We start from the raw sequence: 26,858 nt of genomic DNA, 5'->3' as shown, positions 1-26,858 counted from the left end.
TCTGACTTTGATTTGGTTTATTGATAACAATGAATTTAAGTTTGTGTTGTACATATGCAAGTAAATATAATCAATCATAATAAAAAGTTTTTTTAAAAAAAGGAATAGCGAGTCCCGTAACACTCCCAGGAAAGTGTCGAGTGGGAAGGGACCTCGGCTGTCACTGCTCATCCGCCAGGTGGTGGTGGAAGCAGGAGGATGAAGTGGCCTTCCCCACGGGCAAGAGGAACAGCAGGATGACCCCACAGCCTGGGGGCTACTGCCCACCATGATCTTGGATTCAAACAGAAATCAAGCCTAGTCTCATTGCGTGCCGAGGCCCTGGGCCCCACAGCCCCCTTTGATAATAGACACGGACACAAATATTTACGTTAATGGGGGAAAATGGGGCACAACTTTATTGGTTACACGGGTGAGGGGTTTGGCTTAGGCATTGGGTGAAACTAGACTATATCCTGACTCCTGCCCGTCTGCAGGGAGCCTCCTAAGAATAAACCACCGGTAGGGGGAGCCCTATGATATACATCAAATCGTGGCACCCCCAGGGTCCCCGATGGGGTCGTGGCATGGCCCTCGCCCATGCCCAGGCTTTGGACAGGAACCACACCCGGATCCCTTTAACGGGATACCCTAAACGAGGAGGGGCAGGCGGAGGCTACAACCTCCCCTCCCATAAACAAGGCTTACCCAATGCCTAATTGCCACTCGAGTCCCAAAGGCTAGCTGCCAAGACCCTCACACCTGCAACCAATCCCTAATGCCCTTGACGATATCAACCAGCCAAACATCATTGCCCAAATCGGAAAGGTGAACGCCATCATTATGAAACAAGGCCTCCTGGCTAAAAATAATGTTGGGGTGTCGTATCACCCGTCCATTCAAGAGTTGCACCTTCTTTGCCACCTTACAATTAATATGTCTCCTGGCCTTGTTGATTGCCTGCGGCTGGGAGCAATCTCGCCAATGCCGCCTCATGAGCAGTTCGGACCAGATTAAGGTCAGGTCTGGGAACAAAACAGCCAGCTTATCAAAGTCCTCTTGGATGTTCCAAATTAGGTCAATGCCGATCCTTACACCCAGGTCGTTCTCTCCAAGTTGAACAATCAGAGCTTTGGGGGGGCCGTGCAAGGCAGCTCTGGCCGTCACGGTTGGCATAAACTCCTCCCATTTCATGTCACATCTTGTGACCCAGGAGACACTGACATTTTCAGGAAGCCCCAAGCAGCTACCCAAGCCGGTATTGATGGCACGAACACGGGCCCAGTGGGCGATACAGTGACCCACGATCCATATGTTAATCACGGGGCAACCTGAAAATAAAGGAGTGACAGAGCATAGTTACCATGGGTTCTTGCAGATATACTTTCTCTACGCATCAGATCTCTAGTATCCCGTATCCTTGATTCTGTCTGCTGGCAGACCTCAATGGGCAGACATTGTGGCGGCACCAATCCTAAAGGAATGCACAGAGTAATCCACCATAGGACCGGAGAGCTTTTCGCATCACATGGGTAAACTGGTTTCTGGAACTGATACAATGTGTTAGCAATGTTATTATTAACCCCCAGGATAAATTTGGAAGGAAAACCAATGTTAAAATCCAAACACAACAAGACAAAGGAGCAGAGTACAGTGTACGCTTGGGTTCCGAACGTGATCCATGCGGGAGGCACGTTCGCAACCCGCAGCGCCCATCTGCGCAGGTTGTGATTCGGCACTTTTGCGCATGCGCAAAGCCAAAACCCAGAAGTAACACGTTCCGGGTTCGGCACAGTGCACAACCCGAAAATATGCAACCCGAAGCATCTGTAACCCAAGGAATGACTGTACTAAGATACTCTAGCAGGGCTGCACCTACTGCGTGGGGAAGACCAGAAGCTTGCTTCTTCTTGGCAGGCATAGCAAGCGATAAAAGACAGCTACGTATATACAAAATTGCAAACCACTGAGGTCAATCATGTCTACACTGGCAGGCAGCCCGCCTGAATCAAATATTGTCCTCACAGACTGGCAGCAACACCAATCAATATTGTCTACAGTAATGGGCAGCATGCACCAGGGAGCGCGGCTTAGTATCAATAAAGTCTACACCGAGACACAATGGAGTGCACCTCCGGGGGAGAAGTCATAACAGTGCCCTAGCAAAATTGAAGTGACCTGCCTGGGGCACAAGTCTAATAATAATAATAATAATAATAATAATAATAATAATAATAATAATAACAATAATAATAATGGGTTGTCTTGAATGGTATGCCAGTTGTGCAGCAGAATTTCTTCTTCCTCTCGCTGTGCACCCCCCAAAATGTGCTCTGGAAACTCCACAAACCGTTTAGAGCAGTTTTTGAGAGTGCAGAAGACCGTAGAAGAGGGGAGAGGAGGAGGAGGAGGAGGAGGAGGAAGAGGAAGTTCTGGTGCAGAAGCAGAAGTTTGCTGGGCGAGTGGCATGGCAGCACTAGCTATGACTCATGGCGGGTATCTGCCCAATTTGCACACACTATTTCCTCTTGGCCACCATTATTACCCAGTTCAATCCACTGGCGCTGCCAGGACCGAAGTCTTTAAGAGGATGAAGAGAGAGAAATAGCCTGTGAGTGAAAAAGCTCTTATCCCGAGCCATCTTTTCAAAAAGCACCAAACGAAACTGACTTGACAAATCACATGCATACTTGACAGACGCCAAAGTCAGGTCCTGGACCGCCATTAGCACAGGAGGGGAAAGCCCAGCACACAGGAAGAGCAACAAAAGCTATTTTGGCAAAAGAAAACGTAACACATAATGAAGTGAACACAATCCTTAATAACAAAAGATGATTGGAGAGACGGATGCAAAAAACGCAGGAGAGATAAAAGAAAAAACGTCTTCGTGCAACACACAGTTAAACCATAGCAGGCAGGAATGGCCACCAAACTAGATGGCTTTAGGAGAGGATTGGGCAAATTCATGGAGGTGGAGAGGGCAATCGATGCTCTGCCTCCACAGCCAGAGGAGCAATGAGGGCAAATGCCAGTTGCTGGAAACCACAGGGGGGGGGGGAGAGGAGGAATGTTCTTGCGCCTGAATTCTGCTGGCAGGCTTCCCATTCAGGCCATCTGGTTGAGAAGAGGATGCTGGACTAGATCGGCCCCCTTCGGGCTGATCCAACAGGCTCTTAAAAATAAATAATAATTTTTATTAAATTTTCTAAATTACATTTCAAAATATTCATTTAAACAACCTTACATCTATGACTTCCCTTCTTCTCCTTCCGTGGTTCATATCATACATCCCTGCATATTGTACATGAACTAAACCATTAGTAATCCATTGTTACATCCATCAAAACTTACTGACGCTGTTGAATTTATCTTAATGCTACTAGCGTTTTTAAATACAACACAATTTCCACCTATATATTCAGTAAACCTTTTCCAGTCTTTTCAAGCAACAGGTTCTTCTTGGGCCACAAGTACTGCGGCCTTCACCAACCTGGGCTGATGGGCACTGCAGCACAAAGGAGCTGGCGGGCACCAGGTTGGCAGAAGCTAAAACAATGAAACGAATGCTGCCTTTAATTACAAAAACAGATGTCATTATAGAATTGCAGGCAGGGTTGGGAGGCTCTCGCATGTCCATTCATGCGCTCACTCTTCCGATGCTCCTGCTTCCACACTGGCCCTTTTCAGCCTTTGCTGCCTGGCCTCCTTTTGTCGAAAGCCTCTCTTGGTATGTCTCCACTACCCTGCATTAAATTAGCTCCACTAGATTTCGCCAGCTGTCATTTAGAGAGCTTTGAGGGTGTGTGCATTTAATGGAAATGCAATCTCTCCGGCAGGAGCTTGAGCACAATTCCAGAGGCCCTATTCTCAGTTCTCATACTGGACTCTTTAGACCACAGTTTTAGTGCTGTTGCAAGTCAGCAAGCTACGCTGCCAGCAAAAGATTTAACTGTGTCCAGAGTTTCAGCTGTTGTACAGAATGAAGCTGATAGCGGAAGTGCTGAAAGTGCTGGATGCAACAGTTGGGGGGAGTTGATGGCCACGTCATCCCAGACAGCGATGCAGGCACCAGATGGCACTAGAGTGTTGACAGCTGTGAAGTGCTATTCCTGTGGGAATCAAGGACACCGCAAACGGGATTGTAAACACGGTCCAAAGGTAAAAACATAAATAAATAGAACTGTATAGGGAATTTTTTAAATGTTTGATGGCTTATTATGTTTTATATTTGTTGGAAGCCACCCAGAATGGTAACCCAGCCAGATGGATGGGATACAAATAATAAAATACTGTAAAATTGTTTAGTCAGAGGTAGGTCTCGGATCTGGATCAGTTGAAGACATCTGTATGAGGAGGCCAAGATTAAAGAGGCAAGACACAAAGTGTGGGATTTAAGGAGGGTCACTTTATTAACTACAGGTGAGTAACTTAGAAACCGCAGGCAGGAAAGAAGGCGATGTGTGGGCGACAGTCCAAGCCTCTTGTGAGACTCCAAATCCTGTCGTGATTGGCTAAGCCTACCCTGCAGGGAGGAAGGTGGTCTCTATTGCTCTCCTCTTCCCCCTCTGTACCCCTTAAGGTGAGCTCTGGCTGGCTCATGCACCCTTGGAGCCCCACAAATCCAGGAGAGTGACACAGGTCAAACTCAAGCGATCGCTTTCCTGCCCCACAGGTCCCATAGCCCTGCAGGCAAGACCCTAGAACTGCTTAGCAACCTGAAAAGTGACTTGGGATACTCGCCAGTTTTGCCAACCTCTCCCCTTTCACAAGAGGATAAAGCCACGGCTTAGTCTTTCTTCCCCCAACCGCCGCAAAATATGTGCTTCTATTTCAGTGCGGAGGTTAGAGAGGAAAATGTCGTTTCCAGCAGCAGACAAAGAAATCCCATCATTTTCGTAGAGTTCCCACCTACTGGGATTAATTTGGGGGTGAGATATTACTCCGTCCCCCGTTGCAAACAGCGCCATTTCCACTTGTCTATTAACATCTCTCCGCATTTGGCTCAATACCTTAATGTTCGGGATGTCGCTCCAGTCTCTCCTGGGCAAGATGTTGGACCAAAGGATATGGGCCCCCGGCCACCTTAGCCTAATCGCCTCCAAATCCGCTACCACTTGACAAACTATATCCTCAGTCTTCATCACCCCAATTTCATTGTCCTCCGCCTGCAGAATCACTATGTCTGGCTTATGCCGGACCGCCTTGTGGAAGAAGGTGGGCAACACTTGACCACACGGCAACTTCTTCCTGTAAAACCACTGAATAAAGGCCATGTGGCTCAAACCTAAGTGAGATCCCAGAATGGACTGTAGTGCTCTACGTCTGGCCCGAAAAACCACACGGTGGCCTGCGATGAGGACTTGGACACGCTTGTCTGCATCCCAGCCACCTGTCAACAAAAAAATATCATCAGTAAATTGCAACTCCGGACAGTTTCCTTTCCCCCGGCTTTTCAGATGCCTAACGGTGCTTGGTAAGATGCTAAACATGACCTGTTTATATTTTGTATGCCTCTCAAAGGCATTTCCAGGTGTACTGCAGTTGGGGCCACCATAATCCTAAATGAACAGGCCCAAAGGGCCTCAAGCACAACCAGAACAAGCTGCTCAAGTGCTTTCTTAGTTTCTGTTCAGAACTGAAATTTTGCGCATGATGAATTAAAATCCCTGGAGAGTTGCCTCTACACTCTGCATATTCCTCGAGGACAGTCAATGAGCAGGGATCAGCCTCCAAGAGTGGGCTTAACGGCACCATCGAGCTCTTCGGTCAGTATTGGACCGCGTCTTCAGTAGAACCTCAACCTCTCAGAACACCAGACTGGGAAATCGCAGACAGGGCTGGACCACACACGAAGTGGACTGAGGCAGTCTCCTCGGGCGCTGGAATCCCGCAAATGCACTCTACCTGCTCCCACTGAACACTCGCAAGATCTCGCCACGGCCACAGCGTCTCCTCACTTCTGTGGCAAATAAGTGCTCTACCAGAAAAACAACGAGAAGCGGCTGTGGCTTCCGGATTCCAGGGATCTCACAGACCTCTTAGGATCTCTCGCTGGAACCTGGTAGCCATGGATGTGCGATCTCAGAATTCACAGGAGTGGCAGTGGTAAAGCCTCCCCATTTCATGTTATAGCAACCATAATTTATTTGTACCTTGTCCATCTGACTAGGTTTCCCCAGCCATTCTGGGAGGCTTCCAGAATACATAAAAACTTAGTAAATGAACCAACTTTAAAAGCTTCCCTATACAGATGTCTTAGAAAATACATAGTTCTTTATCTCCTCGACATCTGGTGGGAGGGAGTTCCACAGAGCAGGTGCCACTACTGAGAAAGCCCCTGCTTGGTTTCCTGTAACCTCATTTCTCTCAGTGAGGGAACCACCAGAAGGGCCGTGGCGCTGGAGACGCTCCTTCAAGTATACTGGACTGAGCTTGTTTAGGGCTTTGAAGTTCAGCATAAAACTTTGTGCTTTGAAGTGTATTGGGAGCCAATGTGGGTCTTTCAGGACCGGTGTTATATGGCCTTGGCGGCGGCTCCCACTCAACTGTCTAGCTGTCGCAGTCTGGATTAGTTGTAGTTTCTGAGTCACCCTCAAAGGTAGCCCCATGTAGAGTGCATTGCCGTAGTCTAAGTGGGAGATAACCAGAGCATGCACCACTCTTGTGAGGCACCCAACTCTCCCTCTCTTTTAAATCAGATCACAAACAGTGAAGGTGGTGAATGTCCTGTGTGAGTGCCGAGAGGCAGTTGGAGGATGGATGGCAGCTAACAGATTGAGGTTGAATCCTGTTAGCCGCTACCCATCCTCCAACCACCCCCAGACACTCACACGGGACATTCACTGCTTTCAGTGGTTCTGATTTGAAGGAGAGGTAGAGCTGGGTATCATGCGCATACTGATGAACACCCAGCCCAAACCCCCTGATGATTTCTCCCAGCAGCTTCATATACATGTTGAAAAGCAAGGGAGAGGCAGAGCCAAGAGGCACCCGACAAGTGAGCACCCAGGGATCCGATCACTCATCTCCCAGCACCACTTTCTGGACTGCCCCAGGAGGAAGGAGCGGAACCACTGTATAACAGTGCCCCCAGCTCCTCTAGACAGTCCAGAAGGATTTCATGGTTGATGGTGTCAAAGCCGCTGAGAGATCCAGCAGAACTAGGAAACAGCTCTCACCTTTGTCCCGATCTCACGGGAGATCATTGACCAGTGCAACGAAGGCAGTTTCAGTCCCATAAGGCCTGAATCCCGATTGGAAGGGATCCAAATGCTCCACATCCTCCAGATGTGCCTGGAGTTGTTCCCTCTGAATCTGAGTGATTTTTATCTGTGAAAAACTTTGCGAAGTTATCACAGGAGACCTTGCAGTTCGCACTGGACTCAGACGGTGAAGGTGGATCTGTTAAACTCCAGACCACCTGGAAAAACATCCTGGAACTATTTTCTGTAGATGCAATAGAGGTGGTGAAGAAGGTCCTCTTTGCCATCGTTATCAACACTTGGTAGGCTCAACGTTGAGCTGTAACCTGTGTTCAGTCTGATTCGGAGTGGGTTTTCTGCCACCGGCACTCTAGCCATTGTTTGATTGCCCTCAGCCCCTGAAAGAACCACAGGGTCATCCGGGCTCCATGCAACCAGAGTGGGCACTTCGGAACCAGACAAATCAGCAACCCAGGTTACCACTGCATTCCAACGGGCCACCAGTAAATCAGCTGAAAGACCATAAACATGGGATAAGACATCCCCTACCCACTCTGGAAACCATCTGGATCCATTAAGTGGCTACGGTGGACCATTCTAATCGGTCCCACTTCCCTATGCAGGGGATGATTGCGGAGAAGTCTAGTTGCACCAGGAAATGATTCGACATAGCGCTTCTTTTGTGTCGCTTTTAGTTTACCCACATCCATAGAGGTGAACACAAGGTCTAAGGCACGCCCACGACTATGAGTTGGGCCAAACTTATTCAGGTACAGCCCCATGAAGGCCATGCTTTCCACAAAGTCCCGAGCGGCCCCATGTAAGGTTGTGTTGGGCATGAATGTTAAAATAACCCAGGACCACCAAGATAGGTGTCTCAGGGAGAACATCCGACATGACCTGAAGCAGCTTGAGCAGAGAATCCTTGGTGCAGCGGGGAGGTCAGTACACCTATAGGAATCCTGTACTGCCCCATTGCCCAACTTTCAGAACGTACACTCAGAGAACTGGGTCTTTGGAATAAGGACGCCCAGTGAAAACAAAGGACTTCCTAAAAATCACTGCAACCCCCCCTCCCCACCCACATGACCTGGGTTGCTGTGAATAAGGGAAGCCTGGCAGACAAGCAGCAGCAAGAACAGGCTCATATGCCTTGTCCAACCAAGTCTCTGTTACACATTCCAGTTCAAGTCCTCCATCCACAATCGAGTCATGGACGTCAGTGGTCTCCTCGATCATTGACCTGGCATTGAACAGCAGCACCTTAAAGTCATGTGCGACACCCTTGTTGATACCTGTAACCTTCTGGTCAGGACCTGACCCGGAGGCAGGGATAGCCTCCAAAAAACAAGTAAACCTGCCCCCTCAGTAATGACATGGTCTGGTCCTAGCATAACTCCTCCTCCTGCCCGTGATCACTAAAACTGGGGGTCCCAATAACCCCCCCCCCCCGGTAGAACCTGCCCAAGCCATCCCATTGGCTAGGGCTCACTCCCTGAACCTATCCTGTTAAAAACAGATTTCCTTATAAAAACTGCAAAACAAACCTATTACTAGGAAATAATAAGAGAAACAATGCCACTTGCGGAAACGCGTCCCATAGATTATGCACTGAATAATGCAGCCTCATTTGGAGACACAGAGTGCCTCCCCATGATGGCTGGGAGGGGCATTCCTTCTCCCATCCTGCCAATGTTTTCCGAAGCTTAAAGTCAGATGAAACATTTGCAAGCACTTTTGCCTGAACCGGAAAATACAAGGAGACACCTTACCTCTTAATGTTCCAACCTGTAGTCCTGTCGCCTAATATGCATGTTCTACTCCTCAAGTCGCTCAACAGGTACAGGTCATATATGTTACCACCCCTACCCTAATCTGAACATTGAGAACTGATGGAACCATATAATAGTAGAGTTGGAAGAGACCCCAAGAGCCAACTAGTCCAACCCTGCAATGCAGGAATTTCAGCTAAGCATCCATGACAGATGGCCATCCATAATCTGATTAAAAAGCTCCAAGGAAGAAGAGTCCACAACCTCCCGAAGGAGACCGTTCCACTGTTGAGCAGCTCACCTTGTCAGAAAGTTCTTCCTGATGTTGAGTCAGAATCTTTCTTCTAACTTGAAGCCATTGGTTCAGGTCCTACCCTCCAGAGAGGGAGAAAACAAGCTTGCTACATCTTCCACTTGACAGCCCTTTAGGAATTTGGAGATGGGTATCGTATCTCCTCTCAGTCTCCTCTTTTCCAAGCTAAAAATACCCAGCTCCTTCAACTGTTCCTCATAAGCCTTAGGCTTCTAGACCTTTGATCATCTTGGTCACCCTTCTCTGAACTCTTTCCAGATTATCAATCATGTTTCTTAAACTGAGGTGCCCAGAACAGGACACAGTATTCCAGGTATGTTCTGAACAAGGCAGAATAGAGGACAATTACTTCCCTGTATCTGGACACGAGACTTCTCTTGATGCAGCCTAGAATAGCATTAGCTATTTTTGCTGCTGCAGCAGCACACTGTTGACGTATGCTAAACTTGTGGACCACCAAGACCCCCAGATCCTTTTCACATGTATTACTGGCAAGCCAAGTATCTTGTCTTATATTTGTGTAGTTGGTTATTCCTGCCTCAGTCCAGAACCTGACAGTCGTCCATATTGAAACTAATTTTCTTAGTTTGGACCCAGTTCTCTAATCTCTTAAGGTCATCTTGAATCCTGATTCTGCCTTCTGCAGCAGTAGCTACCCCTCCGAATTTGGTCTCATCTGCCAATTTGATGAGCATCCCCTTAATTCCATCATCCAAGTCATATATAAAAACTTTGAAAAACAACAGCCCAGGACAGAACCTGCAGCAACCCACATGTCACTTTTTTCCAGGATGATGAGGAACCATTAATGGGCACTCTTGGGGCTCAGTCAGTCAACCAGCTACCAACCCACCTAACAATTACCTCATCCAATCCACATTTTACCAGTTTCTCTGCAAGACTATCACGGGGGACTTTGTCAAAAGCTTTACCTTCTCCCTGCAACTGTTGGCTACTGTGTACCCTGATCCTTTGTGATTTCTCCTTTCTTCCATGTCTTATACATGCCCTTCTTAAATCTTAGCTCACCTGTAAGCTCCTTATGCAGCCACACCAGTTTCCTTAGATGCCTCCTACTTTTCTTTCTTGTTGCAATTGTCTGCCTTTGTACCTTCAATATTTCACCTTTCAGAAATTCCCATCCATCTTGGACTACCTTCTCTGAAGTATTTCTGACCATGGGATCTCACTCAGTAACTCCTTAAGCTTTTTGAAATTGGTCTTCTTAAAGTCTGACTATACTCTGCTTTCCCTTCCTTCTATATCATGAATCACTTCCTCCAAAGTTTTCCAGTATTTTGCCTTTTTCAATCAGTTTTGTCGTGTTGAGGACCAGAACCAAAAGAGCAGGCAGCTGCCTCGTACTTTGAGGCTCACTGATGGACCTACCAACAATAGTGACTTACTTGGACCCTAACACACGTTGTAACAGAGCTCTGTCTCCTGCCTATCCAGTGTTAGAAACTGAGATATGGAAGCTAGGAGCTCACTGGCACCTTAGACCTAGGCTATGGGCAAAACAACAGAATACAAAGCTGAAAATGAATGAACTGCAGCTATAATATTATGTTTGTTTTTCAAATGGTCTACTCCTTCCCCTGCTCACCTCCCTAATATTCTTAAGAGGGTCTCTTCTTCAGTCTTCAAGTGGGAAGGCAGGAAAAGGCCCTCCTTTCCTTCCACTCTGCAGTTTTAATCTGAAATCTTAGGCAAAGTATTGCACCTAGAGCTCAGAAACTGCTTGCGCTAATGAAATTCCCTAGAACAATGGGAGCTTGGAACACTGTGCCTATCCCATAACAAAACTACCACCCAAGGCTACCTGCATCCTAAATGGTTCACCATACTCCACCCATCAATTCATTATAAGCCCTCAATATTATGCCCATGTACTTCATCAGGACTCTTCCCTTTATTGGGCCATTTCTCCAATATCGCTCCACCAGGTGTCAAAAATCCTGCTGGCCAGGTTGACTCATTTTTCTATTTTGCATTCTCATTTTGTATTTTTTTAAGTTTTGAGGTGCCTTTGATCATTGAATGAAGGGTGGCATACAAATATATATATGTTCCCATTGTGTGCGCGGCAGACACCGATGTTCTCCATAACCACTGGACCAAAGCACATCAAATTAGTACAAAGCGTAACATGACCATCAAGGAAGGATCTGGCATCAGACCTGGCCAGAGAAACAATGCCCTGTCCACCATTTTATAACTGCCATCTGTAAACACCTGAGGACTTTCTGACACAAACCGCTCAGTGGAAACGTGGCACAGGCAAACTTGCTTTTGGGGGGGCTGGAGGTGGCCTCCAGTGCCCTCACCTAAAATGGCCGCCGCAGCTTCGCATGCGCCGAGGGGGGAAAAAAGACAGAGCAGGAGGCAGGCCTGAGAGGTCGCACTGAGTAAGACCAGCTCTGAGGGGATTGTGCCGCTTGGGTGCGTAATTTTGGGACTGAGGTGGGGGAGAATGCTCTTTAAGGTCCCCAGTGCCCTCACCTAAAATGGCCGCCGCAGCTTCGCATGCGCCAAAAAAAAAAAAAAAAGACTGAGCAGCAGGCATGCCTGAGAGGTCGCAGTGAGTAAGATGGGCTCTGAGGGGATTGTGTCACTGGGGTGCGTAATTTTGGGACTAGGGTGGGGGAGAATGCTCTTTAAGGTCCCCAGTGCCCTCACTTAAAATGGTCGCCGTGCTGTTTTTACATGAGTAGAATGTGTTCTTTTATGTAATGGGAATCGGTGTGTTTTTACATGAGTAGAATGTGTCCTTTTATTTAAAATGCATCTCTGGGCTATTTGTGGGGCCTGCCTGGTGTTTTTACATGAGTAGAATGTGTTCTTTTATGTAAAATGCATCTCTGGGTTATTTGTGGGGCATAGGAATTAGTCCATTCCCCGCCCCCCCTAAAATATAGTGCGGCCTACCACATGGTCTAAGGGAAAGTGGACCGGCCCACGGCTGAAAAAGGTTGCTGACCCCTGCTCTAAAGGGACAGGGAAGAATGAAAACAGGAGCTTCCAGAATACTCCCGGGGTCAGGAGAATTTTAAATGGCAAAAAAGAACCCACAGCAACGCGTGGCCGGGCCAGCTAGTTTAATATATACATTCTATACATCTTTTTAAGGGGACCCAGGTGGCGCTGTGGGTTAAACCACAGAGTCTAGGGCTTGCTGATCAGAAGGTTAGCGGTTCGAATCCCTGCCACGGGGTGAGCTCCCGTTGCTCGGTCCCAGCTCCTGCCCACCTAGCAGTTCGAAAGCATGTCAAAGTGCAAGTAGATAAATAGGGACCGCTCCAGCGGGAAGGTAAACGGCGTTTCCGTGCGCTGCTCTGGTTCGCCAGAAGCGGCTTTGTCATGCTGGCCACATGACCCGGAAGCTGTCTGCGGACAAACGCCGGCTCCCTCGGCCTATAGAGCGAGATGAGCGCCGCAACCCCAGAGTCGGACACGACTGGACCTGATGGTCAGGGGTACCTTTACCTTTTTATACATATTTTTATTTATCTCCTCATTCACATTCTCTTTGATTTTATTCATGTGTCCTGCTACCCTAAATATAGAGACCACCTACAAGTAAATATAGATTTTTAAAGTGTGTGTGTGTGTGTGTGTGTGTGTGTGTTTCTGTTGCTTGCTTGCGTAAATATTGCAATCTGCTTTTAGCTATTTTGGTAAGAAAGTGACAAATACGTTTAATAAAAACAACAACAAATAACTCAAGCGAGGACAAACACACCCACAAACTCCCCTTTTTATAGTTACTCATTGGTGGCAGACAGTAAAGGATATCCAGGCCAACTCGAGGCCTCCCCGTATGGGATACCTGTCATAACTGCATCCACCTTCTTACCTGACTGCACCCATTTGACTTTCTGTCGGTCTGGGTGGCTGCACAAAGTTCTCCTCGCACATCTCCTGGCTGCACCAGTAACGTCTCTTCAGTCAGCTCTGTCCCATCCTTTGGTACCTCCCCCCTAAATTGGCTGTGGCAATGGCCAAATTTGCATAACCCCTTCTCCCCAGCAACAGGAGCCCCGTGGGCCCCGCTCCAAGCCAGCCAGCCCCACCACTGTGTAGGTGGGTGCCAGATTCTCCTCACCTGCAGGTATCTCCGCTGGAAGATTCTGCTTTGGAGGTCTTGCATCTTTCTTCTGAAGCCATGGTACAGTGGACAAGGTTGAGGGAGTTAAGTCCCCTTTACTACCTGAGGCCTCCCGTCTTTCCATGCATGCTGCAATATCAAGCAAAGGTGGTTTAGTAGGCGTTCTATTTGATTTGGAAGGTTTCTTACTCGCTACCCACTCCGTGGCCTCCCGCAGACCTCATGTCTGGGCCTCCCTCCTCTTCGGAAGAAGAATCCTGAGGCTGTTTGGTGGTCTGCTTTTGAGCATTGCCCTTGCCTTCCTTGCATCCTGGCTCCCTTCTCGAGATGCCATCACAATCCCTCTACTATGCAAATAACTGCAGGAGGGGGCATACACAGGTCCTACTCCAACCCACAAAATGGATAATTAAGCATTAACCTGAGGCCTTTTGCATGAAAAGCAAGTGCCTTCTCTCTCATTTTAGTTTTACATCAGGGCAAAGAAGTGAGGATGATGGGAGCTGCAATTGAGCATCATCTGAGGAGGCCAAATTAGCCACCCACCCACCCCGCCCAAATATCTTAGGTTACTGATATGTCAAGAAAACTGCTCCTCTCCTTTCAGAAAGGAACCCTTGTGCTCCCAAAATCTGTGCCAAGTCCCTATAGCAGTTGCATACAGATCTCCATAGCAGCCTGCCAGATTCATTACGGCCTTCCCTGCTCCTTTTACGGCTGACATAGGAAGTCTCCGGCCCACAAGCTTATTCTGTCCCGGAACAGGCCTGAGTTTTACCTGTGACAGTTTTCCCCAAGTCACACCCACCAGCCTCACACCTGAAGTCAAATGCCATGGAGTGGCAGATCACCTGCTTTGTGTGCAGAATTTCCCAGGTTCAACCCCCAGCAGCATCTCCAGATAATAATAACAAAAACAACAACAAGAACAATAACTTGTTAGATTTATATACTGCCTTTTAACAGATTATCTCAGGATGGTTCACAAGATAAAAAGACAAATAAGTAATTAAAACAAAAACAATGAAACAACCATTAATTTCTTCTACCCTGCCCATCACACTGGGTTGCCCCAGTCACTCAGTGCAGCTTCAACAAAAATACAGCTTCAACAAAAATACATTAAAAGCTTCCCGATACTGGCTGCCTTCAGAACTCCTATCTCTTTGACAAGCAACAAGAAGGTGTTCCACAGGGCAGGCACCACTACTGGGAAGGCCCTCTCCCTGTTTCCCTGTAACTTCACTTCCAGCAATGAGTGGACTGCCAGAAGGCCCTCGGAGCTGGACCTCAGTGTCCAGGCTGAGCAACAGGGGTGAAATCACTCCTTCGTGTATACAGGGCTGTAGCCGTAGGGCTGACAGCATTCCATGCCTGAAACTCTGGAGAGCTTCTGCCAGTCAATGAGGCAATACTATGCTAAATGGACCAGTGGTCTGACTCAGTATGATGCAGCTTCCAGCACCAAAAGGTCCCAGGTTCAGTTCCCAGCATCTCCAAATAGGGCTGGGAGAGACTCCCTGCCTGAAGCCACCAGTCCGTGCAGACCATTTTTTCTCAAACTTGAATTCCCAGCTGTTGTTAAACTACAATCCCATGTTTTTCTCGTTTGCAGCTTCCTAGACAGAGTCGACAGGGGCAGCCCAAATATTAGCTTTGTTTGGATCAGACTTCCCTCACTGCGGCTGTTCACTTTCCCAACGCATGGAAGTGCAGCAGGGCAGTAAGAAGATGCAACGGAGGAAGGGAGGCTAGCACACAAATCCCAGCTCTTCCTCATGTGATGACAATTAGATGAGGGAACTGAAAGTCCAGAGACAGCTGCTGGCAAGAGACAAAAATGACTAATGGATAACCTGAGAAGTAGCTCAAAGCAGCAGACAATGTGGACTGTTCAAAGTGCCTGCAGCCACCAAGCTAAGGCTCCAGTGCTGACCAGCTGAGTACTCAAAGTGCCACGGCTCCTTAAGGAAGCATCTCTCTCCCTTGGCATCTTCAGGTACCCTAAGCACAATACCCAGCGGCACCACTATAGTTCTTGCCAACGTCCAAGCTGGGCTGACGCCTCACCAATGGAAGCTACAGCAGCTCCAAGAGACCAGAACAGATGTTCTTCAGCCATATGTCAATGCTCTTGTCTGAGAGGTTTAAAACCATCTTCCGTGTAGCTCTGAGTGATCAAAATAAATGCCTGGCTACTGAATGACACCCCAGCCACGGGACTTCACAAAGAACGTGATCGCCCTGTTGATTTTCCCCCGTGCGCAATTAATCTTTGCAGGCACACCGATATCTTTCCAACAAAGCCTCTGAAACAAATCAGGCCAGATGAGATTGGCGCCTGGGAACTGCTCGGTGCTCCAGACCAATTTCCTTTGCATGTTCCAGGTCAGCTCTATGCCTTTCTGTGTGCACAAGTTATTCTCGCCCAGCTGCAGGAGGATAATACAACTGTGTCCAGAAAAGCTTACGAGCAGGGGCTGCAACCAAACAGAAACAAAGTCGGCGTTATGCCGCCACTAAAGCCTCTAAGTACCCCTTTGAGTGCAGCCTATGTAACTCAGTTGGTAGGCAATGAGGCTCTTGATCTCAGGGACATGGGTTCAAGTCCAACGTTGGACAAAAGATTCCTACATTGCAACAGGTTCGACTAGGTCAGTGGTGTCCAAACTTTTTTCAAAGGGGGCCGATCAAAGTTGTTAAGCTTTTTTTAGGATTGAAGTTATTTTACCCCAGGATTAAAACTGCCAGCAGGCTGGATTAGACCCCTGAAATGGATTTTGGACTGCCTGGACTACATGACTCTTGTGATCCCTTCCAACTCTACAATTCTTTGATTCTGTAATTGTAGGGAAATGACTGGCACCTCCCTGGGGCTGTGCTACTGGCTTTTGGGAGCCCCCCCCCCCCCGCTGCCTAAAAAAATGAGACCTATAAAGCATCCATGCAAGTCCTGAATTTCAGGGGATTGTACTAGATGACCCTTTGGGTCCCTTCCAACTCCACAATTCAAAGGTTCTGTGATTCTATTAAATAATGCTCTCCCTACCCCAAATGACTGAATAAAGAGAACACTCTGGTGCATTTACAATTCTCTGCAAGCAAATCTCTGACTCACCCCATGTCCATGGCTGTGTTGGACTAGGTCAAGAATAGAGGATCCTGGGGCCATCCAGGTGCATAGAATTGTAGAGTTGGAGAAGTCCCCAAGAGTCCTCTAGTCCAACCCCTGCAATGCAGGACTCCCAGCTCCCATCACCCCTGACCCTCAGCAAAGTGTCTAGATTTGAAACTATCCACAAAATATCTGCTAAAGAGCATGGGAGGATTAGAAATTCTCGCAAGCCTTTCCTTACTCAGTTACCATACTTGAACACCTGTAGCTTCCTGTTCAGCAAAACCTCAAACCACAATATAAGCAACATGTGCTCTGACACAACCCTGATCTGACTTCCAATACTTCCGTTTCCTTGAGAATCGCTTGCTTCTCCATCAAGCTGTATTTGAAGCACAAAAGATCCATCCACAGCAAGGGGGAACACCTAAACAGCAATGCGCCAGCTCTCCTGGCACAGCTCTTGAAGCCTCAACTAGCATTTTTCCTAACTGGCCCAAGAGCCAGCATGGTGTAGTGGTGAGAATGCTGGACTAGGGCCAGGGAGACCCGAGTTCAAATCCCCACTCAGCTTTAAACTCAGTGGGTGATGTTGGGCCAGTCACACTCTCTCAGGGTTGTTGTAGGGTGAAATGAGGAGAGGGAGAACCATATACAGGTGATACTCAAAAAATCAGAATATCGTGGCAAAGTTCATTTATTTCAGGAATTCAACTTGAAAGGTGAAACTAACATATGAGAAAGACTCATGACATGCACAGCGAGAGATGTCAAGCCTTTATTTGTCATAATTGTGATGACTGTGGCGTACAGCTCATGAAAACCCCAAATTCACAATCTCAGAAAATTAGAATATTGTGAAAAGATGCAGTAGCTACTCAATCCATAACACCTGCAAAGGGTTCCTGAGCCTATAAATGGTCTCCCAGTCTGGGTCAGTAGGAATCACAATCATGGGGAAGGCTGCTGACCTGAGAGCTGTGCAGAAAACCATCTTTGAGACCCTCCACAAGCAGGGAAAGCCTCAAAAGGTAATTGCAGAAGACGTTGGGTGTTCCCAAAGTGCTGTATCAAAGCACATTAATGGAACGTTATGCAGAAGGGGAAAATGTGGAAGAAAAAGGTGCACAAGCAGCAGGGATGACCGCAGCCTGGAGAGGACTGTCAGGAAAGGACCATTCAGACCCACCCTCAGCTCGTTTCTCAACAATTCCTCACCTGAGCAAGAAGGAGTGACTCCTGGCACCACCCTCTGACTGCTCTCCTGCTTCTTTTCTTCGCTTCCTGCAGGAATACATAACCGGGGGCTGGGGCCAGCCACACCTGGGCTTCCCTGCACACATGAGACCTCTTGGGAGGCTAAGGCAGCTTGCACCACCTGTGTTGCAACCAGCTGCATCAGGGAGACAATGGATAAGGATGTTGGATCGATCTGCACAGGAGGAAGTGGTGACAAGCTCGTTCCTTGGGCAAGTCCAGCACCCACTGCGCCTCCAGACTGCAGCAGCGACAGGACCTGCGTGACACTTTGTTCTGCAAGAGGCCTCAACGCCAAGCGCAACAGATCTTCACGCTGCCGGTCACTTTGTTCCTGCGTTGCTGCCTCCTCCTTGGGCAGCTCCTGATGGCCAGGATTTGTCTGCAGTGGATGCTCTGACTTTTTGGGTGGTTGTTCTGCCACATCAGATTTGGCTGGAGGTGGCCAGTCTCCTTGTTCCTGCGTTGCTGCCTCCTTCTTGGGCAGCACCTGATGGCCAGGATTTGTCTGCAGTGGAAGCTCTGACATGTTGGGTGGTTGTTCTGCCACATCAGATTTGGCTGGAAGTTGCTGGGCTCCTTGTTCCTGCGTTGCTGCCTCCATCGTGGCCAGCTCCTGATGGCCAGGATTGGTCTGCAGTGAATTTTCTGATGTGTTGGGTGGTTGTTCTGCCACATCAGATTTGGCTGGAAGTTGCTGGGCTCCTTGTTCCTGCGTTGCTGCCTCCATCGTGGCCAGCTCCTGATGGCCAGGATTGGTCTGCAGTGAATTTTCTGATGTGTTGGGTGGTTGTTCTGCCACATCAGATTTGGCTGGAAGTTCTCGGTCTCCTTGTTCCTGCGTTGCTGCCTCCATCGTGGCCAGCTCCTGATGGCCAGGATTGGTCTGCAGTGGATTTTTTGACGTGTTGGGTGGTTGTTCTGCCACATCAGATTTGGCTGGAAGTTGCCGGTCTCCTTGTTCCTGCGTTGCTGCCTCCATCGTGTCCAGCTCCTGATGGCCAGGATTGGTCTGCAGTGGATTTTCTGACGTGTTGGGTGGTTGTTCTGCCACATCAGATTTGGCTGGGGGTTGCCAGTCTCCTTGTTCCTGCGTTGCTGCCTCCATCGTGTCCAGCTCCTGATGGCCAGGATTGGTCTGCAGTGGATTTTCTGACGTGTTGGGTGGTTGTTCTGCCACATCAGATTTGGCTGGGGGTTGCCAGTCTCCTTGTTCCTGCGTTGCTGCCTCCATCGTGTCCAGCTCCTGATGGCCAGGATTGGTCTGCAGTGGATTTTCTGACGTGTTGGGTGGTTGTTCTGCCACATCAGATTTGGCTGGGGGTTGCCAGTCTCCTTGTTCCTGCGTTGCTGCCTCCTTCTTGGGCAGCTCCTGATGACCAGGATTTGTCTGCAGTGGATGCTCTGACTTGTTGGGTGGTTGCTCTGCCACATCAGATTTGGCTGGGGATTGCCAGTCTCCTTCTTCCTGTGTTGCTGCTTCCTTCTTTGCCAGCTCCTGATGGCCGGGATTTGTCTGCAGTGGATGCTCTAATATGTTGGGTGGTTGTGCACCGTTCGGTTTAGAATTGGTAGAGCATGGCAGTTGAATATGTTTTTCCTTCTTGTCACCTTCATGTCTGCAAGAGGCAGAAAAAACAGGATTTGTGTCGGAATACGTTTCACGGATCCGCCATGGATTCATAATTAATTGGTTATTTTATGGGTTTTTCAAGGTCTACTTTTGGTATAATTGCGCGCAAAAGTGAAAGTGAAAGCATGAATGAATAGTGTGATTCACTTACAAGATTAATCCGCCTTTATTTTGTAGATCCGGTCATGTTCAAAGTTGTTAATGAGCGTTAAACTTGCTTCCCGCCCTTTTGGAGGGCAGCAACAGTGATTTTATTGGTTAAAGTACTAATGATGATGTCACGTTTGTTCCCTAATAAAAGGCAGAGGCACCCCGCTTAGGCAGGAGGAGTAGCACGAGACCGCACGTTCTTCTTATGTTCTTTTAGTTGGGTTTTAGTTGAAGTCAAGTTTAGTTTAAGGGGCTAGGAGCGGGCTGGACGGGTTGGATGGGTTTTTCTTTAGTTAGAGTTAGATCGCGGAAGATCATTCGGTTTTAGTTTTAGTTAGGTTCTTTTAGGTTAGCCTAGGGTTAGGCCCGCGGAAGATATTTCGGTTTTAGTTTATTTAGTTAGCCTCGCGGAAGATTGGGCGCGCAGGGTCTTTAAGCTTAGGAGAACTTAGCTTAGGGGACGAGCCTATGCGGGTTCTGCCGAAGCCACTAAAGATACAACCGGTGTCTGTCTTCCTTTGGGGTTAACGGGGGGAGTAAAGTAAAATTTTTAATTTTCTGTAAGTTGGTCCGTCTATTCAGAGTCAGGGTATATATTTTATTTCACGAGGCAACTTTTCATTAAAGAAGGCAATTAGGAACTCACACACTATCGGAGTCGTCAATTGGCTTACTCATCATCCTTCAGACTGTGAGGCTTGGCCGGCGACCGTGCTCAAAAGCACGCGGAACGCTGGCCACTTTCCCCGCAACTGGTACCTCGTGCATAACCAATCCAAGGCCGTGCACGAGGAGCTCCAGCACCCAAACCCCGACAAGTGGTGCCCTCTCTGAGGCAAAGCGTAGTCAAAAATCGCTTCCACGAAGACTCCGGTTGAAGGCAACATATCGGAAGTGGCTCGGAAACAGACATTGAGAGGTGAGGTATAACGGCCCGGTTTATCCAGGATTTCGCTGCAGTAGCGCGAATCCACCGCTTGCCCAAAGTAGTGTAAATAGAAGTCGCGCGCGTATATTTTGCCCCAAGGGGTCCCCGGGTAGAGCGGCAAGGAGTTTAGTGTAAGCCTACGGGCAGAGTAAGGTCTTCCCTAAAGCCTACGGGTGGGAAGGGTTCTGGCAAAAGCCTACGGGTGCCAGGGTCTGGCAAAAGCCTACGGGTGCCAGGGTTTTCGGTCAAAGCCTACGGGTAGGGCCGGTATCTCCCGAAAAAGCCTACGGGTGGGAGGGAAAGGTTTTCTGGCTAAAGCCTACGGGTGCCAGGTTTTTCGGTCAAAGCCTACGGGTAGGGCCGGTAGCCCCTAGTAGAAGCCCACGGGTGGGGGCGGAGGTTTTCTGGCTAAAGCCTACGGGTGCCAGGTTTTTCGGTTAAAGCCTACGGGTAGAACCGGTGTCCCCTAGTAGAAGCCTACGGGTGGGGGAGGAAAAGTTTTGGAAAGTGTTAAAAATGGGCTCCTCACTCTCAACTGCTCAAGTTAAATTTTGTGAAGATTTATTGTACCTTTTGAAAAGAAATGGTCACCCTGTCTCTGAATCAGAAGTAGAGCTTTTAGTTAAAACCATTGGGGAAATTTGTCCCTGGGTCCCTAAGGAGGGAACGAAAGATTTAGCTTCATGGGAAAGGATCGGGTTAGAATTTATGGCCAACCCGAAAATCGGAATTCCTGTACAATTGGTATGGAGCAAAGTAAGAAACTGCTTTCAACAAATCGCTCCAAGAAATGTTTTGCTTAATGGAACAGTGAACTTGGGAAATACTGCTTTTAATAGTGCCCCTGTGCTGCCGCTTGCGGTTGTGCCATTTTCGGCCCCCTCGCAGCAGCCAGTTCAGGCCCCGTTGTCGTACACGCACTCGCCCTTGTCCAATTTGTCATTGCCAGATTCATTGCCGCCTGTGCCGGTGCAGCAGACGCCGTCGGCCTTTCAAGCCCCGCCGCGGACTGCCCCACCGCCAGTCGCTCAGCAGTCGTCGCAGGCCTTTTACCAGCCAGCGATTTCAAGTCAGCAGCAGCCGCGGACCTCGCTCCAAGCAACGGTCCCGCTTCCTCCATCGCAAGCCGCGCTTTTGCCAGCGATCCAGCAGCAGCAGCAGCAAGCAGCCTTTTTGCCAGCAAACCCTGCTGCCCTGCAGGCCGCGCTCAAGCCAGCAACTCCAGTTTTGCAGCAAGCCAGCTTCCAACCAACAGCAATTCAAGCTTCAATGCAAGCAGCACAACAGCAATTTACCAACCCTTCAGCACCTCCAATGCCAATGCAGATTCCAAGACAAGAGCAAAGCCAAACAATGATGATCCAGATGCCAGGACTTGCAGTACAGAGCCAACAACCTTATGCTCCAACTTCAAGTCAGCCATCTTGTCTTCATCCAACTTCAAGTCAGCCATCTTGTCTTCATCCAACTTCAAGTCAGCCATCTTGTCTTCATAGTCAGCCATCTTCAAGGCATCCAGATGTCAAAGACTCTTTAACGCCATCTAGTGGCTCATCATTTGGAAAGCATCAAGAAGATTTAAACTCACTGATGCCACCTACAGATCCAACAGCAATGCAACCTATTTGCAGAACCCAAGCTTTGGAAGCAGCTTTGGGACAAATAGACTTTAGTGCTGATCCAATGCACATCTTTCCAGTGATTCGTGCTAATGGAGGACAACCTGCAAGATATCAAGCCATTCCTTTTGAAACACTACGTGAACTGCGAAAAGCCATACGCGAAAATGGACTTCAAGCTCCTTATACTAGAAGTTTACTTGAAGGACTGTCCACTAGTAGACTTCTGCCATCTGATTGGAAGTTGATTCTTCGCACCTTCCTGTCGCCTACAGATGCTCTTCTGTGCCTGCAAGAGTGGAAAGAAGTAGCAGCCAGACGTGCAACGCCACTTGCCACAGAAGATATGCTCACAGGATCAGGACATTACTCCAATCTCAATCAACAGCTAGCCATACCTGATGCTGCACTCGTCACCATAGCAGACATCGTAGTCAAAGCTTGGCGCAGACTACCCAATCGCACAGATGCTAGCTCAGTATCAGGATTCGCTGCAGTTAGGCAAGGTCCAAAAGAACCTTATGGGGACTTCGTGGATCGCCTGATTGTTGCAGTGGAACGCCAGATAGAAGATCGTCATGCCAGAAACATGCTGACAAAACAACTTGCCTTTGAAAATGCCAATGATGACTGCAAGAATGCCCTAACAGCAGTTGCAGCTCGTCCAGATGCCACATTGACTGAGATGCTACGCGTCTGCCAGAATGTCGGTACCCACTCCTACAAAGCACAGCTCTTGGCAGCTGCGGTACAGATGCCACGTCAAGACAGCTCTACGCCAGTCAAGAAGTGCTATGGGTGTGGAGGCGATGGGCATTTCCGGTCGCAGTGCACAACAACGCCAAGGCCTTCTGCCAAGCCGCCAGAGAGATGTCCCATCTGTCAGAAAGGATTTCATTGGGCGAACGATTGTCGTTTGAATCCACAAAATACATCACCTACCTCATCTCCAGTTCAGGGAAACGGTTCTGCGGGCCGCGCCCCGGCCCCGGTAAAACAATAGGGTGCAAGTTCAAGAACATCATGAAGGTCAACCATCCCAGAAAGGTGAACAACGCTACTCCTTATCCAGGTCATCAGGAAAAAGGAGTGATCCAGAGAGATATCTACTCTTCAGATGTCCAGAGAAAAGATGTGACCTCATCAAGCATTCAGGTTCCAGAGGTTTCATCATCTGCCTTACCTATTCAAAGGGTTCCAGTAGAGAACACAGCATTCAGTTCACCTTCTGCTGACCGCCCTTCAGTTCCAGCTGATGTCACCCCCGCTTCACAGCAAGCAATCACAGTCAAGTCTCTGATCGCAGAATTGCCTTCAACGTTGAGAAGACATCCTACTGAGATCAATCTCGCAACTCCTGAGCTTTATTCATCTTCAAATCAAGGTCGATCTGTCATTGAAGGACATTTGCCCTTGATGAAACAGCAGTGTTCAAGTTGCAACCCAGCTGATGATCACTTTCCATGTGGCCAAAGAATGCAAGTGAGTGAGCCAGCTCCCTCTTGTGGAAGCTTAAACATCACTCCAGTTAACAATGTCCACACCTTTGTGTCACCTCCAGCTTTTAAGCTCAGCCCGCCACAACCAAACAACTATCAAGAACAACAACTTCTACTGCCTCGTGTCAAAGAAGAAGTTCCATCCTGCCAGTTTGATGCACAACTGACTGAATGCCAACAGGTTCAACAGCATCAGCAACTCTTACCAACGGAAGAACCTCAAGTTTGCCAACTCAACGCCAAGCAGCTTCAGAGTTGCCAACTTCAGCAGTGCAAAAAACCCGAAGCCAAAAAGATATCTTCAGACACTGCCAACGAAGAACAAGAAGCTTCTTCTGTCCCAGGTATACCACTCTTCTTAACAGAGGACTGTTACTTTTCAAATCCATGGTTTGCTCAGCAATTGCCAACATCCATTCGTGGTCCATTCCCAGACACCTCAATTTGCCTTATCCTGCCTAGGATGGATCGCCTCCCTGCCACAGTCACATTGACTGCAGGCCTAGTTCGAATCACAGATTCATCGCAGTTGCTGATTCCAGGATTTTCAACTGTTCCTTGTGTCCTAACAAAAGGTTTGGAAATTGCCAGACTCTATTTGCTTACTTCTACGCCTACAGCTCCTGTAGACTCTTTGCCTCCTCAGGCAGCAATGGCGCTAATCAAGATTACAGAAGAACGCCCTCATCTCGTCTTAGAAATGGGTGGACGAAAGATCAAGGGTCTTCTTGATACAGGCGCAGATGTCACAGTGATCGCCAGAAAGGATTGGCCTGACCAGTGGGCAACGACTGTCACCCAGGAAGTCTTCGGAGTCGGAGGTTTCGAACCCGCCCACCAGAGCGTGCATCCGATTACCTTCCAGTCAGACTCAGGCTCCATGGTGCAGCTCCGTCCACTTGTCATGGATGTGCCTATCACCCTTTGGGGTAGAGACTTATTGTCTAAAGCAAGAACTGTTGTCCATACACATTTTTGATGTGGGCCTTTGCATCAGCGCCAGTACATGCTCTTCCACTCACATGGAAGGAAGGACCCCCTGTATGGGTCGACCAATGGGCGCTGACGTCAGAAAAGCTCGCTGCAGCAGAGGCCCTAATCAAAGAGCTACTACACCAAGATCGTGTGCAACCCTCTAATAGCCCTTGGAACACTCCAATCTTCGTCATCAAGAAGAAAAGTGGAAAATGGCGTTTGCTTCAAGACCTGAGAAAAATCAACGAAAGAATTGTTCCAATGGGTCCCCTTCAATGTGGACTTCCTAACCCTAACCTCATTCCTAGAAACCATCAGCTTGCAATCATCGATCTTAAAGATTGTTTCTTTACCATTCCACTGGCACCTGCAGATCAAGAAAAGTTCGCTTTCACTCTACCGGTGTTCAATAACACCAGACCAGCTTCCAGATACTCTTGGAAGGTACTCCCCAAGGAATGGTGAATTCGCCGACTCTCTGCCAGAACTTTGTGGATAAAGCATTACAGCCTTTCAGAGCACAATATCCAGCCTTAGAAGTTTGTCATTACATGGATGACATCTTGATCCATGGAGAAAAAGTCTCAGAGCATCATATTGAGCATCTTACGCGCATCCTGAACTCTTTTGGGCTTTGTATTGCCCCAGAAAAGGTACAGCGCACTGCTCCATTTCATTACTTGGGTCACAGACTGCTTCAAGATACAGCCCTGCCAGAGATGCCGAGCATAGTCATTCCAGAATCCTTTACCTTAACACAATTGCAGCATCTCTTGGGACAGATAAACTGGGCTCGAAAGTCTCTAGCAGTTCCAACATCTGAACTCTCGCCATTGTTTTCTGCTCTTAAGGGACATACATCTCCTTCAGATGTTATTCCATGCACTTCTGAGATGCGTCTTGCTTTACAAGGGGTAAACACAAAACTGCACCAAATAGCTGTAGATCGTGTGCCAACAGCCAACTGCGCTCTTTCATGTGCTATCTTCACTACACCAAGATTGCCGACAGCAGCCTTATACGTTCCGGATACTTCCTCAAAGGTGGCAATCGTGGAGTGGATTCATCTTTCGCACACGCCTCAAAGGAATGTGTACCCCAGTATGGACGCTGTTGCTGATCTCCTTGTTAAGTGCAGAGGCCGTGCAATTCGCCTGAGTGGAAATGATCTGCTTTCCATCTACCTTCCTTTCTCTCAAGAACAAGTACTAACTTTGATTCAGTTTTCAGATAGTTTCCAAATTGCTATTGCAGATTTTGTCGGTTCATTCTTGTATAATCCTCCTAAGGACAAAAGATTCACTTTGCTGCAACAAGTAAACTATCACCTTTCATCCATGTTGGTGCTTCAGCCTATTCCCACTGCAAAAACTCTGTTCACAGATGGCTCCTCTTCCTATGGTGTCCTTGCATGGCGGGAGGATGGACAATGGAAAACTGTGTTTACAGAGAAACAACTTTCAGCACAAAGATCGGAACTGGCAGCAGTGATTCTAGCTTTTCAAACTTTCACTACAGAAGCATTCAACCTCGTTGTAGATTCTCAGTATGTATATAGACTGTTATCATCGCTTCCAGTTGCTTATCTGTCTCCGTCCATGGACGAAAATCTCTTTAATTTGTTCGCGCAGCTTCAAGAACTACTACAGAGACGTTCATTTCCCTTTTTTGCTGCACATTTGCGCTCTCATTCTAACCTTCCAGGATTCCTGGTGGAAGGAAATGCAGTAGCAGACGCTGCCCTCAGGACTCTAGCTTTCTCCTTGTTCGACAATCCTGTGACAAGCCATGAAACTTTCCACCAATCAGCAAAGGTTCTACACAAGACCTTCAACATTCCAATGTCACAAGCAAGGGACATTATTTCATGCTGCCCTTCGTGCTCCAAGTCTCCTATCTGCTTGCCATTTGACGCTGTAAATCCTCGAGGCACGGAGGCGAATCAGCTGTGGCAGATGGATGTGACACATGTCCCAGCCCTTGCTCCAATGTCTAAGTTGCATGTCACAGTGGACACCTTTTCAGGTTTCATTTGGGCTACAGCACTGAAGGGAGAAACTACGAGGCACGTCATACAGCACTGCATGAGAACCTTTTCAGTTATGGGAAAACCTCAAGCCATTAAAACAGATAATGGCCCGGCCTATGCTTCTCAGGCCTTTAATGACTTTTGTGTGCAATGGAATATTTCCCTATCCCACGGGATTCCGTTTAATTCGACAGGCCAAGCTCTCATTGAAAGGACACACCTCACTTTCAAAACTCTGCTCCACAAACAGACCGCAGGACGTCACCTTCCAGCCTCGGA

The 26,858-nt window shown here is 48.2% G+C and overlaps 1 protein-coding gene across 5 annotated transcripts in view; it reads right to left on the bottom strand.

The window, feature by feature from the left end:
* Window positions 1–26,858, bottom strand: part of LOC117053409 — a 40,668-nt gene continuing 13,810 nt past the window's right edge. For 3 of the 5 annotated variants that reach the window (XM_033161108.1, XM_033161113.1, XM_033161110.1), the window contains 3 exons: window positions 17,708–19,365; window positions 13,372–13,503; window positions 4,287–5,368 (listed from right to left, as the gene is read on the bottom strand). In XM_033161108.1, the coding sequence (XP_033016999.1) occupies window positions 4,743–5,368; window positions 13,372–13,503; window positions 17,708–19,365 (2,416 nt within the window). In that variant the 3' untranslated portion in view covers window positions 4,287–4,742. Of the gene's footprint in view, window positions 1,311–4,286; window positions 5,369–13,371; window positions 13,504–17,707; window positions 19,366–26,858 lie in introns of those variants that run through there. The other 2 variants (XM_033161112.1, XM_033161111.1) reach the window with 2 other exon arrangements.

This window comes from Lacerta agilis, chromosome 9 (assembly GCF_009819535.1).
Source record: "Lacerta agilis isolate rLacAgi1 chromosome 9, rLacAgi1.pri, whole genome shotgun sequence".
Classification (NCBI taxonomy): Eukaryota; Metazoa; Chordata; class Lepidosauria; order Squamata; family Lacertidae; genus Lacerta; species Lacerta agilis.
Note: the sequence above shows the minus strand (reverse complement) of the source record. Positions and strands in the feature narration are given on the sequence as shown.